The sequence below is a fragment of the Nannospalax galili genome, unplaced genomic scaffold (assembly GCF_000622305.1).
Source record: "Nannospalax galili isolate Female #2095 unplaced genomic scaffold, S.galili_v1.0 scaffold597, whole genome shotgun sequence".
NCBI classification, from domain to species: domain Eukaryota; kingdom Metazoa; phylum Chordata; class Mammalia; order Rodentia; family Spalacidae; genus Nannospalax; species Nannospalax galili.
Genome location: NW_008339519.1, coordinates 466,424 through 484,457, shown reverse-complemented (window position 1 = coordinate 484,457; position 18,034 = coordinate 466,424). Strand labels below are relative to the sequence as shown.

Below are 18,034 nucleotides of genomic sequence, written 5' to 3'. Positions count from 1 at the left end.
AGAGAGAGAGAGAGAGAGAGAGAGAGAGAGAGAGAGAGAGAGAGCTAGAGTTGTTACAGAAAGAGGGGGAGGGAGGGAGGGATATGACAACATTCTTAGGCTTTAGTAGGGTTCATGGTGAGAAGGCATCTCTTGGGGAACAGAAGGAGAGCTAGGTTGTTGAGAACTATTATAGCATGATGGGGGTTATCTAAGAGAGTGTGTTACACATGCAAAGGCACAGAGCCAGAAAATACGGCATTTGGGAGCCACAAATGCTCTATGGTTCCTTTAGTGGAAAATTCCAGAAAGACAGTGCTAGAGAAGTGAGCTCAAACCTGGACTTCGCATGAAGAAGAAATGATCTTCCTTATCCTCCTGACTGGGGCAGGGAGCATTGAAAAGATATAAGGGAAACAGGAGGGATCAGATTTGTATTTTAGGTTGCTGTTGATATTTTGGAAATAGGTGTAAATAGCTTGAAAGAATTTATAAGTTAGGCAAGTTGTCAAAATGGGGGAAAGAGAACATTCATAGGAATTACTTGGAGCTAAATCTCTCTTACCTTCATAATTAGTTGGACATAAGAATTTAGAAGCTAGCCAGCCACCCACCAGATATTTAGCTGTGTGTCTAGAGGGACAATGATACCATACACTGAGACAGAATATACTTTCATCTTGTTATTGTTAAGATAAGGCACTGTAGAAGGATGGAGTTTTGTTTGTCTTGGAAATAGCTGAAAAGCTAATATATATATATATATATATTCATATACACACATACATCACATATATAAATGAGACTAGCAAATAGTTGCTAGGTGAATCTAAAGGTTAAGAGTCAGGTCTATAGATGAGTTAAAGAAATGAGGTCCGGGGCAGATGAGATGGCTGGGCAAATACAGGTGCTTCTGCCAAGCCTGAAAACCTGAGTTCAATCCCTAGAACCCATGTGATTAAAAGAGAGGTCTGGCTCCTGCAAGTTGTCCTCTGACCCCACCTGTGTACCTGAGGAAGGAGTGAGACAGGAGTAAAGGAACAGTGAGTTCAGAGCTTCTAAGTGAATTAAAATGCAAAGGTGAGTGTGATCATGGCTAGACAGCCATGTGAAACAGGGATGCAGGTGTCCAGTGACAGGGGAATGGGTAAGAATGAATGTGAAGGAGGGGAAACTGGCCTCAGAGGTTCTGGTAAAGCAGAAGGAAGGATGCCAGGGGAAATCCGTGATAAAACTTACTCTGTGGGGTTAGAATTGAACAGTTTTCTACATCTGCTGAAAGAATTTCCTTCATCATAAACTAATCATAAAACTTAAGTTGAAACATACATAAAACTTTCTATGACTTACTGGAAACCAGTTCATTGGAGACAATTGGAGTGCAGAGCTGGTTTTAAAAAGCTAACAACAGCTGGTTTTGGTGGCACATGCCTTTAATCCCAGCACTTGGGAGGTAAAGGTAGGTGAATTTCTGTGAGATCAAGGTCAGCCCAGTCTACATAGTGAATTCCAGGCCAGCTGGAGCTACAGGAAGATGCTCAAAAAAATCAAATCAAATAATAAAATAAAAAAGCTAACATCACAATAGAAGACACCAAATAATTTTGGTGGTGACAGGGATGGGGGAGGAGGTCTGGATTTGAGTGGGAAATGTATGAAATTTTAAATGCTCAATAAAAGGGGCTGGAGAGGTGGCTCAGCGGTTAAGAACACTGGTTGTTCTTGCAGAAGACCTGGATTCGAATCCCAGCACCCACATGGCAGCTAACAACTGTCCTTAACTCCAGTCCGAGGGGACCTGACAGCCTCTTCTGACCTCCACAGGCATTGCATGACACGGGTGCACTTACCTCCATGCAGGCAATACATGCATACGCATAAAATAAAAATAATAAATAAAATTTAAAGGAAAAAAGCTCAATTAAAAAAAAAGGAACATAATGCTAATAGTAGAGGCAGCTGCTCTTCACTGGTTTGGGTTTTAACTTCTGATAATTGACTCTCAATAAAGCCCATCCTTGATATTGTTGACACCTTGATATAGCAATTAAAGATTCATTTAACTTATTTATATTTTTTTCTTTTTCACATTTTTTAAAGACAGAGTCTTGCTGTTTAACCCAGGCTGGCCTCATACTTGCCATCATCTTTCCTCCCAAGTGCTGAGATTACAGATATACACCACTAGGCTGCACCAAGTTGTGATAATTATTTTAGTTCTTCCTTTTATTATTTATTGAATAATATACTTAAGCTTCTGTTATATAGGCCAATAATTTAAAATAGTATCTGAGGAGACACTGCTTGCTTTGAAGTTTTTTCTCTGGGGTTTCTTAGGCTACTTTTTAAAAAATGCATAACTTTATCCTTTCCTGAATTTCACATTCCTATAGTGAAGTTCTTCCTCAGGGGACAGAGCAGTCAGCATTTTGGAAATGGTTTTATCTTGACCCACACATACTATTTATTTTGAAGTTGGTAAGAGTTCTTAGCTCATAATATTTCTATTAGCTCTTTAAAGGGTTTATTTATAGATTAATGACATTTTTTTATCCCTGTGTTATAGGATATCTAGGAACAGTAATTCAAAAGCTGGAGTATTGTGGGATTTTCATAAATTTTCTCATCACTTTTGCTTCTAATTAATTCTTCTAGATATCAAATGTCATTGAACAAAGTACATGTATAAAGGCACTTTTAAAATAAGTGTTTAGGCTGGGCATGGTGGCACATGCCTGTAGTCCCAACACTTGGGAGGCAGAGGCAGGTGGATCTGGATCTCTGTGAGTTCAAGGCCAGCCTGGTCTACCTAGTAAGTTCCAGGCCAGCTGGGGCTACAGAAAGACCTGTTTCAAAAAGATCCAAAAAAAAAAAAAAAAACAGAAACAAGTGTTTAGTATTCCATCTGGAGTGAAATATTTGTTGGTAACAGTCATACATAGTAGTTAATTTAGTTGTCATTGCTTAGTTAATGAAGTAAACCTTTTTTTTTTTTTTTTTTTTTTTTTTTTTTTTGTTTTCAAAGGGGTTTTCTGTAGCCCCAGCTGGCCTGGAACTCACTATGTAGACCAGGCTGACCTTGCTCTCACAGAGATCCACCTGCCTCCACCATGCCAGTCAACCTTCCTTTCTTAATGAAAGGCAAGTACTTTTGGACAGGTGTGTACTGATTCAATTCTTAAGTCGTTGTTCTATTATCAGTTCATTTATTTTTATTCTAACTTTTGATTAAATGGATCTATATCAAAAGGAAAAACTAAATTCCACTTCTGCTTCTTAGGTACTTGTGGGTACTTTATTGAATTCAGTGTAAATAACTTCAGGTACTATAATATATAAAGCTGGGCGTGGTGGCGCACGCCTTTAATCCCTGCACTTGGGAGGCAGAGGCAAGTGGATCTTTGTGAGTTCAAGGCCAGCATGGTCTACATAGTGAGTTCCAGGGCAGCTGGGGCTACAGAGAGACCCTTTTTGTCTCAAAAAGACCAAATAATAGTAGTAATAATAATAATTAAAATAGTTCCTTATATCGGGGCACAAAAATGGTCTGTTTTCTCATTTTTTGTCTATTACACTGTGTCCTTAATATCAGGCTCTTATTGAGGGTATTCTCAACATTTCATCTCATGACTTTAGGTGTGAGAGATATAAGGAACGTTTGGTATATAAATATTGAATTCCAAAAAAGTGCTCCTCATTTATTATAGATGAAGAGAATAACAAGTCATGGCGCATCTGTGCCTTAGGAGTTCTCAGTGTAATCTAATAGGTTTTTATGTTAAATTGTAGCCACTTGGGTGATTAGTTTATTTTTAGGGGAGCTAATATGATGAACGATTTGAAACTCAGCAAAAAATAAAGACATTCTTATTGGAGAAAACAATGAATCTTATGTAAATATAATTTTAATCTGTTTTAAAACTTTGTTTTATGAAAAATATGACATTATTATCAAACTTTAAGCTTTAAATATATGTCCCCTAGGAATTTATTTAGCATACTGAATTTATTATACCTTGAGTGTTAGGAGTTCAGAATTGCAAGTTGCTTAGTAAATCTAAGTTATTTATGTCTCCTGTTAATATGAACTTGCATTGTGCCAGTGTATTTCTCTGGAAGTATAAAATAATAAAATGTATTTTATATAAATGTACTCACTACTTTGGCCCACTGTAATCATGAGGTCTGACAGAAACTATTTAAGGGAGGAAGAACTTAATTTGGCCCCTCACAGTGGGGAAGTCATGGCAGAATGGCTCCATCTGTGGCAGCAGGAACATCAGGACAAGGCTGCTCACATCCTGCCATGCCAGAAGGCAGAGTGTGGCCAGAACCAAGGGCTGGGTTATAACCTGCTTCCTCCAGCTAAAGCCCTCTTGAAAGCTCTTTGGTCTCACCCAACAGAACCACCAGCTGGGAAACAGCATTTAAAATATGAGTCTGAGAGATGTTTTAAATTTAAATTATAACAATCAAGATATATTCACAATACTGAAGAAAACATTGTATGCTTGAGAGATGGTGAATTAGGACACCATTTTCCATGATTAGATCTTTGCTCTTAAGTATATAAAATATTCAGATTAATCTATAGAATCAGAGTTCCTGTGCAGAAATACCAGTTACCAACAACATTTCAGCTGCCTACTGTATTCAGAATGTTATATTAGTAATAAGGAAAGATTATGAAGGGAGAGGCTAGAAACTACATCTTTGAATAACAAATAGGAAGCATGAAGACTTTAGAACCAAAAGGCAGTATTAAAAGAAGATACAAAATGACAGTTAAAATTACATGTGAAAATTTGAGGCAAATGTACTATTAGTACACGTTTAATTTATTAGAGCAAGTTTCTAATCAGACAAATTTTTGATACTATTTTGAAAGAAGAATGTGAATTCACCCAAAGTAGCAGAAAAGCTCAGATAAGACGTGTGGGGAGAGTGCAGCTGCGACTCTCACTATAACAGAAGTTACACTGCTGATTAGCAAAGAATGTGATTGACCTTCTGTGTTTACTGTCAAGTGCATAGTAACAGGATGCTTAACATGATTAACAGATACAAATTCAAATTTTTCTCCACTCCATAGGACTGTCACTCAGACAAAGTACTGTCACTCAGAGCTCGGGTTATAAATAAGAGTGGCAGTTAGGATGCTTAAAAGTGCCACCTGAGTTCAATGCTTGGCACACAGTAGGCTGTAAAGAAATATTAGTCCTTTTCTTTTTATAGGTTGGTTACCTACAACACTGCTGTGTTTTCAGGAACATTCTTAACTGTTATCTCCATTTTAATGCAGCATATAGTGAAAAGTTGACTGCATATTTTTGAGTACTTAGCATTTGTCTCAAGCATGCCTTCTCCTAGTACTTAGACCTATGGTTATTTCTGTTTCTGCTTTTTTTTTTTTTTTTTTTGAGACAGGGTCATATATAGCCCAGGTTAGCCTTGAACTTTCTTTCTGGCAGAGAATGGCCTTGAACTGGGCCCCCTGCCTCCCCTGTCTCTGAGTGAGTGCTGGAATTGTAGGTATGGGCCACCATACTCAGTTTATGAGGTGCTATGGCTCAAATCCAGGGCTACATGCTTCATCTCCAGCCCTAGGCCATGTTATTTCTTAGTGCCATCTGCTGTACTACATGGATATGGTCCTATAGTTATTGATAAATACACACAGGAAAGGTGTGTGCTGAATTAAGGTTTGATTTACCAGGAGGCTGAAGATCCTACGCTTTGGAAGGCTTCACCTGCACAGATGTTCTTTTGGGCCCTGTATCTAATTTTTATTTATAAAGAAGGACCACCCTCTGCCAAATTACCATTTCTTCACCTTGAAGCTCTCAGAGAGTTAAGTAGAGGATAGGCAGACAGGCAGATTTATAAATGTGTGTATTTTTCATATGAAAAATTTACCATTGCCATTAATATCTGTTACTATTTTACAAATAGCTTCCTAAGTCCTAAAAAGGATTTTAAACTTCATATTGCTTATTTAAATCAGTTTAATCACTAAAACTGAGATACTGCTTGTGATCTAGAGTTAGCAAGTTCAAAAATTTCTATTCTCAAAACCTATGATGTAAGGTTATGTTTTAAAATACGTGATTGCTTCTATTTATCAACCTTTTCTCTTTCAAAGAATTCTTCTCTTTTTTCCTAGATGGTCATAGAACCATCCATAATCACTGGCAAGGTTTTTGCTTTTTGTTTTGTCATTTTTGAGATAGGGTCTCCTTATATAGTTCAGGCTGGCCTGGAATTCAATCTCATCCTCTTTCAGACCCCTGAGTTCTGGGATTACAGGTGTGTGTTACCAGGTCATGACCAGCTTTGAAGAACTACACTGTGAACTTAAGGAAAGAGAGTGGAATGTCCAGTGAAATCTGCAAAGTTGTGGATTGTAGCCATGACTTAGCAACAAGAGCCAGACAACTTCTGGTGGGTTTGACTCATATTAATTTTAAAGTTCCCAACTGTATTAAGGCATTCATCAACACACAAGTCTCAAAGCAAAATCCTGGTTAGAGGTTTACAGTGGTAAAAGTAGTAGTGGGAACATTTTTTTTTTGAGGGCAAAGAATGTTTATTCTTTTCTTATCTTTGTTTCTTGAACAGGTCTCTAGACTCGTTTTAAACAAAAATTCTAAGCAAAGAATTTATATATTATATATGATGTGTTTGTGGCATGTATGACATGTATGTTTCATTGTATTTCATTATATGATGGGATAAGTATCAAATGCTCTCATTGTAAATGTATGTGAATGAGTGAAGATGTGTCCAGACTAAAGTAAGTGCCCACTCCATGGCAAAATGGAGAGATTTTTTTTTTAAGAGCTCATTTTACCCACTGGGTAGTATGCCAAATTATTTTTCTTTTGATGAAATATGTTAATAACTGTTATACTGTTAACTTCTCTTTTATGGTTATTCACCCAACAGGCAAAATGCACACATTTTTTTTAGTGAAAGATAACTTCAGTTACTATGTAGTGCCCACAAGGATGCTGAGGGAAGCATTCAACTATATAACAAAGAAACATCTTTTTAAAGAAAATTTTTTTTAATTTACTTTATGTGTATGAGTGTTTTGCCTGCATGTATGTAAGTGCACCTGTGTTATGCAAAGCCCACAGAGGCCAGAAGAGGGTATCAGATCCCCTGGAACTGGAGTTACAGGTGGTTGTTAGCCACCATGTAGGTACTAGGAATCGAACCCAGGTCCTCTGGAAGAGTAGACAGTACTCTTAACCACTTAGCCTTCACTCCAGTCCCCAAGAAACATCTTGATAATAATATATAGCAAGGCCTCAGTGCTTGAGATGGTGACACCACTTTGGGTATATGATGTACCATCCAACAATACAGTTCTTGTTACATTATGAGGAAAGCTGTGGTTACATGTAACTTGATGCAGCAACAGGGGAAAGTGTTTACTTGCAAGGATGCTGTAGTAGCTTGATTGAGAAATGTCTCTCATTGGTTCATGCATTTGAATACTTGGTCTCCGGTTGGTGGCGCTGTTTGGGAAACTTATGGAACCTTTAAGAAGTGGACCCTTGCTGGACAAAGTACATCACTGGGAGTAGACTTTGAGAGTTTATAGCCTCAACCTACCTCCTGTTCTCACTCTCTGCTTGCTTCCTGTGTGTGGATAGAAATTCAAACAGGCAGATTCCTACTCCTACTGCCATATTCTCCCTGCCATTGCCATAACTCCCCACCATGCTGCACTCTATCCCTCTGGAACCATAAACCAAAATAAACCCTTTCTTCCTTCAGTTGCTTTTCATCATGGTATTTTATCAAAGCAACAGAAGAATAACTAATACAGATAACATTGTACAAAGTCCTACAAACAACATTGCAAATGATATTAGCATTAGAAACTAAAATAATATTGAAAATGCACATATATCTGCTCTAATTTCCTTTGGCAAAGAGAAATTTCTCCTCCTTGGTATTTACTCATTAAAAATGTCACAGAATTCCTTCTTTTAAGGACTATTCTGCCGCTCCCCACCCCACCATATTTTATCACTCTTGCTGATCAAGGCATAAGCCAAATTTCACAGCATTGTGAACTGTCTCCTAACCATTGGTTTAGATGTATGTCTAGAAAGGCAAAAAAAGAAATCTTCCCTGGAATTTGATTGTCTACATCTTGATCAAAGTCTGCAAAAAGCATAGGTACCCAAAATGTCACCAAGCTTTAAACATATGGAAGTAATAAGTAATAATATATTCTTGGGCATGGCATTGTGGTGTACACCCATAATCCCAACAGTTGGGAAGCTGAGGCTGGAGGATTACAATTAGTTTGAGGCTAACCTGGGTTACATAATTCTTTGCCAACTTGGGTTATAAAATGTGACCCTCCCTTTAAAAAAAGAAAAAGAAAAACACAATCTTGGAAGATATGATCATAAGCAAATTCAGGAATAACACCACATGTGACCTTTTATTTTGGTAAAACTTGTTCCATAAAATGTGGTAGATTTTACTTTTTAAAGACTTTAATAGCTTTCCCTTCTGTTTGCCTCTTTATCCAGATCCATATCCAAAGAACAGAAGGATGTGACCACATGACGTGTTCACAGTGTAACACTAATTTTTGTTATCGATGTGGAGAGAGATATCGCCAGCTCCGTTTTTTTGGAGACCACACATCAAACCTCAGTATATTTGGATGCAAATATCGCTACCTCCCAGAGAGACCTCATTTGCGAAGATTAGTGCGAGGGTCAGTCTGTGGTGAGTACAGCACACACATGAGTATTTTCCTTGGGAGCTGAGTAGTGATAAGAAAACTTAGAAATATCAGTCATGAGAATTCTGAGCACTCGCTATGTGCTAGGGATTCTAGTAGAGTCTTTACCACCACATAGGAAGAGAATCTTTCCTTTTGTGATCAACATCGAAAGTTTGTAAATAGGACATACTTTCCATGTTTAAACAACCTCTTAAACTTCTGAAACATTGAGTGTAAGCCAATCGATAAAAAGGGCAATGTCATATATAGTTTTGTATGGACAATAACAGATGTCTTAAGTTTGTTGATTCATAAAGTATGCACAGTATAGCACAGCATGAAACAGAAGATAAAGATTAAAAAGCATACATACCTTTCAGAGCCATAAAATAGAATTGTGTAGTATCTCTAGAAATGATGATATGATATACCTTTGTGTATTTTATTAGTAAAACTAACAGCTAGCAGATAAAGAAAAAAACAATGATGAGACATAGTGATGCACGCCTGTAAGCCCAGCATTTTGTTTGGATCTTGAGGCAGGAGGATCAAGAGTTTGAGGTCAGCCTGGACTATATAGCAGATAGAGGTTAGCTTGGGCTGTGTAGCAAGACCCTGTCTCAAAAATCTAAAAGAAGCAGACAAAGAAGCCTGAAACCAGAATTAAAGAGTTACAAATAGCCATTGAACATATTGAAAATATTCAAATGTTTAAAGGAAGCTTCTCTGCTGAGAGTTGAGAGATGCATTGATCTATGAATATAATAATAAATCATCAGAAATCAGTTTAATACCATATCTGTTTTGCAGAATAATTGTATTAGGTTCTCTCCCATGGCCTATGGGTTATCTAGCCTCAGGTTCCTAGGCCTGATATCAATATAAGGTATGGGTTTCATCCTATGAAGTAAACCTTAAACCCAATTAGAAAGTAGTTGGTTACACCTTTAATATTAATTCTACTGTCGCACCCATGGCCAAATCTTGCCAGGCCAGTTGTTGTAGCTTGCAGGATTCACAGATGGGTAATGTTCATGCTAAATACAACAGATGGTGATTACACAGGGAAATACAACTGGCCAATGCACAGAGAATATGAGGCTGCAGATTGCTTATCCCGGAATAGGACACCTATATCAAACTTTGGCCTCCCAAGGCTCAGGGATCATTGATGAAGAGGGGGCAGAAAGGTTGTAAGAGCCAGAAGTGCTAGATGACCACAGGGAAATAGAGTTTTCCAGACAGCTGGTCAGTTATTCTTATGAACTCACATAGAAATGGTGACAGCATAGACAAGTTCCAAGTAAGCTCAAGTCAGACAAAATCCCAGCATAGAAGTGTAGAAGTAGGTAAGAAACCCCAACCCTACCTGAGGAAGTACTGCTAGGAAGGGGAGAGTCAGTCTCATTTGAGAGTGAGACTCTTGAAGGTTGATCAGGCTTCAGTAAATGAACCCACACTGAAGGACATTTGGGGACACAAACCTGATTCTATAGGCCTTTTATATTAAGGTATAGGACATTTGATGGGAGGTTATGAGGGGAGGTGCAGATACATGAGGGTATCTAATATAATCAAAATGTATTGTATGAAATTCATAAAATTTCAATAAAAAAGGAAAAAATGTTATTACTAGTTAGAGAAATGTAAATTAAATTATTCAAGTTATTTTAAATTATTAACTAATATACATGTTGTCATTAATGGTTAATGCTAAACTTTTCTATTATATACTGAATATTTTGAATATTATTATACACTGAATATTTTGTACAATTATTTTTGAAAGAACTATAAAAGTATCGGCATGATAATGCACACTTACCTGGAATTCCACCATTCTTAGGAGGCTGAGGCAGAAAGATCATGAATTCACTTATTTACATAATAAGAACTTGTCTCAATAAAATAAAAGAGAAGGGGTGATGAGAGGAAAAGAGGTTCTATAGTAGTGTGGACATTTTAAAACACAGTGAATCAGGCTGAGCATGGTGAGGCTGTCTGAATTCCAAGGACTCAGGAGGCTGAGGCAAGAGGACTGAAAGTTCAAAGCAAGCTTGGGCTTTCAAACAAGACCTTAACTCAAAAGAATAAATAAACAGTAACTCTAGATAAACTAGCAATGGTTTATGTGAAAATACTACTTATAATAGCAAAAATCAAGTAACATTTATAGAAATATTTAAATAGGATATGAAAAATATTATATTCAACTATTGAAGAATTGTTCTTTTGAACAATTCTATTGAAGAATTTAAGAATTGTTACTGGCATCAGATAAGAGAAGCCTGCTTACCCCAGTCAAGGCAATCGCAGAAGTTCACCTAACCATGTCTTATACTGTCAAGTTTATTCCTTCGCAAAGGAAAGAAACATGTTCTTTGAATTCATTGATATTTGAGAAGAGAAAAGTCAGTGCTGTTACTTGACAGTCATGTTCTGTTGCTATGAGAAAAGTGTGTTGGTAATTAATTTAAAAGGAAATGTGAATCAGACTGAGGCTATAGAGAAGAAAAACACACTTTTAAAATATGTAAACTTAGATACTATATTCTAAACTCTTCAGCATAGCTCAAAGAGTGCACAAACACAATTGTTCAATGAAATTTAGTGTTAACTGAAATTTGTCATTGGTGTTAGACATTATGTCAAATTAACAATGACATCTAAATTCATTAAACTATATTGTTAAATTACATACATAAAACTGTATTTCATTCATGTACTTTATTTGTGTCTAGTATTTTATTATTTGTGTCACATAGTATTTTTCTTTCAAAATTCCAACAAATAGCTGCTTCACATTTTTCTTTTCTCATGTAATTATTTATTCTTGGTAGCTGCTCTGAAGTTATAGAATGGTATTGCTTTATTATTATTTTTTTAGTATTTTTATTGAGTTTTTCTGTCCTTCATATAATAGATCTTAATCAAATTTAGACCCCCCTCCCCATCTGTGTGCCCCCAAAACCCCCTCTGGATTTCATGCATTCTGTCATACATGTTAAGTCCTGTCCAGTCAAGCATTTGTATCCAGATGTCCCTCAGGGCAGGTTCATCCACTGGAGTCTAGTCAGCTGTTCATTCTACTGCAGATTTCCCCTTTCTTTCCACACCACCTGTGGCATCAGTTTATAGAGTCATGGCACATGCCTGAAGGTGACTGCACAGTGACGAGACATGAATTACTGGCCTGGTTTTGTGTGTTAGTGCTTTTCAAAAGCAAGGGGCTTCCACTGCTGGCTTCTGCACTGTGATTACATGAGGCTGCAGTGATATTATCACTGATCAATTATTCATTCAGAAGAGAAGATGCCAGCTGATACTGCCAAGTGTGGCATCCCCACCAGCACTGAACCCTCTTTTAAGTGCTTCCTTTTTAAATTTGCTACAATGACTCTCTTGAATTGCTTACAACACATTTTTTATTCAATGGTATTTTTCTCTAGCAGTTGTCTTCAAACATCCTACTGGTAGCTCAGTCTAGTGGATGTTCATGGATTTTCTTTTTACCCAGGGAGTAAATAAAGACCTTTTCTTAGATGCAGGCCTGGTCACAAGCCCTCGGTTACCCCTACCATCTTGCCAATGTTGTGAGCTAATTAGATTGCCTACGAGACTGTCAGCATTTTCAAAATTGAAAGTAGAAGAAATATAAAGGAAAATAGTATAATGAATTATATTATGTTTGGTTGTAAAGAATAAATGATTTGTGGATATCTGACTCATGACCAGGATTTTGTAGCAATGTGTCCTTCAGCTGCAGTAATAAATTTACGTGAGTACATCTGTTCTACACCATAAGGATTTCTCTGAGAAATATTACTTTAATTGTAATTGTACTCCTTTAAAGAAAGAATATAAGTTGTGATATTTAAAATAGTACATTTGCTTGGTAAATTAGCTTTGAGACTCTTTAAATTATTTTGCTTTTTGTTTTCCAGCTGGAAAATTATTCATTGCACCTCTAATCCTGGTTTTGGGATTAGCACTAGGGGCCATAGCAGTTGTAATCGGTAAGAAATATGTAACATGTTTGAGATTAGGATTCTCTGATGGTGGAAGAAATAATGAGTGTAAATGTGATGGTATGAGGCAGTTAGGGAGTGAGTATAATTTCTGCTCCGTGCCTTGCCTTGGAAGGCCACAGAGCATGGGATGGATAAGATTAGAAGAACATGTTTTGGACAGAGTGTGTTTGAGAGACTCTCAATCTACAAACATACATATTAAAGCTGTAGTTCTCAGACTTTAGCATGCTGTGGAAAAGCTAGGAGGGGTGATGAGAGCAGAGATTGCTGGTTCCTACCCTTTCTAACGCCGTATAGTGGCTGGGCCCGTAGATTTATATTTCTAAAATGTTTGCAGATGTTGTTGATGCCACCTGGACCACACTTCACAATGCTTTGCTATATAAATTTTTTATTTAAATACTTTCAATAAAAGCTGTTTCAGGCCAGTTGTGTTGGCACATGCCTTTAATCCCAGCACTCAGGAGGCAGTGGCAGGTGGATCTCTGTAAGTTCAAAGCCAGCCTGGTCTACATAGTGAGTTCCAGGACAGCTGGGGCTACAGAGAGACCCTGTCTCAAAAAGACCAAAAAAAAAAAAGCTGTTTCAGGGGCTGGAAAGATGGCTCAGAGGTTAAGAACACTGGTTATTCTTACAACCATCTATAACTCCAGTTCCAGGGGATCCGATGCCCTCTTCTGACCTCCATGAGCACTGCACAACATGGGTGCACTTACACACCGGTGGGCAATACACTCATAAATAGAAAATTAAATAAATAAATAAAATATTTTTTAAGTTTTTTTTAAAAAAACGCTTTCAATGATTATCTTTATGGTAGATACAATATTTTTGCTAAATGAAATCATCTTTCACATAAATTTTCCTATAGTTTTATTTATAGGTAATGTATGTTTGGGAGAGATAGAATTATAACATTCTTGAAGTGAGTCGGGACTTTATAAAGCAGATGGTATCTGCACTTTCAAGTGGAGGGAATTAAATCCCATTAAACCTCAAAAGTGGTAGAAGTAGCAATCATTCATACTTACATTCTTATACCGACCGAAAATGAAATGTGAGTTTCATAGAATGCAAACAATAATAGCTGTGGATAGAAAAGATTTAAACAGAAGGTTCCATAGTTTGGTAGAAAGCATTATTTGTATTTAAACTGGTATCATTGAGGGTTAATGGGACAGAGGGGTAAAGAGAAATATAAAGAATGAAGTCTTATAAAACTGTATTTCATTGTATAATATGGTCTCTCCCTCTTTATGTTTATGGACTGTTAATAATGACTGTTTTAAATAGTTTGAAAATAAATAAAATTGGGAAATTTCAAAACTAACTGATTCTACCCTAATTTTCTTTATTTTTTTAATCCCTAGGTTTATTTGTATTTCCTATATATTGCCTTTGTAAAAAACAGAGAAAACGGTCACGGACAGGTATGCACTGGTAACATACGGAGGATTTCACCTAACTTAAGCCGGTCCCAGGAGGAGCTGTGCAGGATGGAGTACCATGAGTCAGATCCTTAGAAATACCTAGGGGAACTTCTGCCATCTCATCTCCTGTGGTCCTCTGCAGGCCACAGTGCCTCGAGCTAAGGTGCACTCCCAACATGGTATCCTGTCCTTTCCCTAAACAAATTGCTGCTTTTAAAAAATGGTCACTTTCATAAATTATAGACATCTGTATCATAACTCCGACCTTTGTGGTTCTTGGAAAAAATATTTTAATTGAGAACAAGGATCCTCAGAATTATTCTGAGATCACTTCTTGTGAGAATTGCTTGGACCGTCTGTTAGACGTGGTGTGGATAACTGAATTCCCATCTGTCCCAAGAAGCAAAGCCACTTTTCAGAAGAGAAATGGAAGTTCACAAATGCACCTGTTTTCGTCTGTGGCCCAAGCAGTATAATTCTTTTGTTCTTTGAATAGCTGTAATAGCTAAAAAGAATCTCCGTGCCCAGAAGGGAATTAATGGAACTAAATAATGAGAAGAATCGTGAGTTACTGACATGTGTATGTGTAAGGATGTGAATGTGTGTATATAAATCCATATTAAAACCAGGTCCCATAACCTCGTGTTTATCTATTTCCATGTCTCTGTAATATTTTCCACATTTTCGTAGACCCATTGAGCGATGATGCTTCCTTTTGTGGGCGTAACTTGGTGATGGACTGAATTAAAAATCATTGTAGACAACAGGCTGTTCTCATCTTAGCCCTTTCTGTTTCTTGCTTCTTCTGTTTTATACACAGAAATTTGTGCAGTGTTACCCCAAGACATACCAAGCTTTGTAAACTGACAAAACTAAAAAAATGCTTTTAGAAAGTTCTCAAGATTCAGATGTCTTTTCAGATTTCTTGCGTTTTGGCATACATGCCATATCCTGTAGAAAAGTCCCTAGTGTAGGCATTTAATCCCCAAAAAACCAGCAACTGCTTAAGCCTTTAAATGAATTCCCATTCTGCCCACTGTTTAACTACCAACTTAGAGTTAATCTGTTTTGGGTCAAGATTTTTAAGTAGTGTTCAACCTTCTCTTTAATTTTTTATCTGTCTCCAAGTTCTTCATAACTACAGATACTAGTTTTGAAGGACTTTGCTTATGCTTATTCAAATGCGTAATGATTTGCTGGTATCTTCTTACAGAGAAAACAAAACTTTCTATGTTCACAGTTTCATCTACTATATAAACTGCTTTTGGAGAAGGGAATATGTAGAAAATATTTTCAGGAAGTTTCTCTAAGATAAGAAGTCTTTGGAAATAAGAAAATGGGATTTATCTAAACTAATATATGTCTTTGTTTCCATTGCAGAAGTTTGTCATGAGAAAGGAAGACCCCCCAGAAAGCCTAAAGTTTCCAGTTATCTCTAAATTCTCAAAATTAGCTATTTACCATAGATGTAGCAATTATTTGTTGGTGACCTTGTTTGGCTTGAAGTCAAATACATGACAACACTTGTGTTGACATGGCCAGTTCATGGTGTGTCAGATTCCAAAGTGTAAGAATGCTTTATAAATTTATTTGACCAAAAAGCCCATCATATTGAAGATTGTGTGCATGAACAGTTAACATGCGTGCATTCTTCCTAAGTAATATAGAATAGCTCTACAACTTCCTGGCTCAGTGATGTGTTTCTAAATAGAGGAATATGTGGCATTTATGGCTCTGGACTAGCATATTTCTAAGCTATGATTATGAGGTAAGAAAAAAAGATGCTCTGTTTTCATGAACTCATCTTCCTGTGAATTCAGCCATCCATTTGTCAGGTACTTATTGTCTGTTTTAGCTGTACCAGTTTTATGCCAAGAGAATGAGAATTTCTAGCCCAAATACATGTTTCTGTCATAAAAGTGCTTCATTTTTAGAAATTCACCTTTCTTGGACTTAGGCATCAGTTTGGAAATATGTAAATATGATGTGTATGTGTATGGTCTATGCATATATTTGTATGCCATATATAAATATATACATACTACCTGGATGAACATATACCTTTTGGTCTTAGTCATCTATAATCTTGGTCACTGTGTCTCTTGTCTTTGGCCTACTCAGGGATTTTTATTCCATTCTTTAAATAACTTATCTTTTACAGATATTTTTATATGATTTGAAAAAATTTCCAATACATGAGTTACAAAGTGGTAACTGTTATCAGTAAAGGCTGTTTCATCAGTGGTTGAAGAGTGCACAAGTATAACTGCACAAGTATCTCATTTTTACTGTATATATTTAAAAAATAAACATGCATTTTTCTCTTTAAAAAAATATAATATCCTTTCCCTGCTTAAAAGTAACTAATTGTAAATTTCTTCAGTAAGTCTTAAAATCTTAGAAAGAAAAAAATGAAAAAGATTATTTATATATCAGTGCCAACTTTGAAAGTTAAACAGTGGTAACTTTTAGGATAAATTCTGAAACTGCTTTACAAAAAGAAGTGTATATGTTAAGTATCTTTCTATCCGTGGCTTGTCATTTTTATATGTTACTATTGTAAGCTTAATATATGCTCCTTAAGAAAATCAAACCATTGAGAATTACAAGGTACAAATTTTTGACTTATTCCACCCCCTATTTTCTCAGGGTAACTTCTAACTATGGTTGGATAACTATCCTTCCACATACTTTCTACAAATTTACAAATAAGCGTGTATTTGTGTTGATGCATATGTGCACCAGTGTGCGTTAGTTTTCTACAAGTATAATAACATCATTAATTTGCTTTGATTCTTTAATTTCATTAAATACTGGAAAATAACTTTCCATAAGTTATATACATTTACCCTATCCTTTCGGAAATTGTATGAGTCACGGTAGAGCTGTACTTGGACTCAGTTTCCTGCTGGATGGTCAAGATTGTTTTCACTTACCACAAACAGAGCATCATAGATCTCCATATATTTTTATTATCATCTATGGCCATTTCCATGGGTTTTGAATTTTATTTTTACAAGATATTTATAATAGAGGTTTTGATGAATAATCGGGAAATGAGGTCATAGAAATAGTGTATTTAGGACCCTTTTGTAAAATAAAGTGTTCTAGAACACATAATTTTAAAGTAAAGAATCTTTTGAAAGATGATTTCCTCCTTGATAGATTAGCCAAATCCCTTGCCAAAATTTAACAGAAAATTAATCTTTTTCCACTGAAAGTAAAATGTGAGGAGATGGTTTTGTCAGACAGTGTGAGAAAGATAAATTGATTCTTGGATTGCTTACTTTTAACTGAGCAAGCCAAATCGATGGTGTTTGTCACATTTTTAAAAACATTGTCCATTTTTCATGCACATTGTTCCACAGAGAAACTTATTTATACATGATGAAAAGTAGGAGAAAGATGAAGGGGGTCAAACCTCATGACACACCATCCTCTTCCCACCACCTTGATTTTCCAGTAGTTAGCTACTGTATCCTAAAAGAACAGACAGGCAAACAATAAAAGAGAGTTAGACAGCAGTCATATTTCAACATGATATCTTTCTCTGCTGTGGGATCGAGTTTCAGTGTTGCCTGTCAGGAAATGCCCAGCTCTGTGGCATCATCTCTTGAGTCCCAAGGCCCTAGGTGAGTCTTTATCTTTAATGTCGCTACCCAAATATGTGACCCAGTGTTCCCATCTCTAAACTGCTGTGGTAGTTCTTTGTCCCTGTGCCTATCCTAGCCTTATTTCTGTCCACATCTCTACTATCCAGGCAACTCCCTTTCACCAGCAGAGAAGAGGAGAGGCCAGTGGGTGAGGGATACTCACTAATCTATGCAGAGCCTTGGTTT

The 18,034-nt window shown here is 36.6% G+C and overlaps 1 protein-coding gene across 1 annotated transcript in view; it reads left to right on the top strand.

Annotated features, from left to right (window-relative positions):
* Rnf217 (ring finger protein 217) overlaps window positions 1–16,109 on the top strand; it is a gene marked incomplete at its 5' end in the record, with an annotated part of 150,443 nt that extends 134,334 nt beyond the window's left edge. Inside the window, 3 exons of the mRNA XM_029564099.1 lie at window positions 8,535–8,736; window positions 12,679–12,750; window positions 14,136–16,109. Coding sequence (XP_029419959.1) covers window positions 8,535–8,736; window positions 12,679–12,750; window positions 14,136–14,209 — 348 coding nt within the window. The remainder of the gene's footprint in view (window positions 1–8,534; window positions 8,737–12,678; window positions 12,751–14,135) is intronic.
* Between the last annotated feature and the right edge of the window lie 1,925 nt (window positions 16,110–18,034).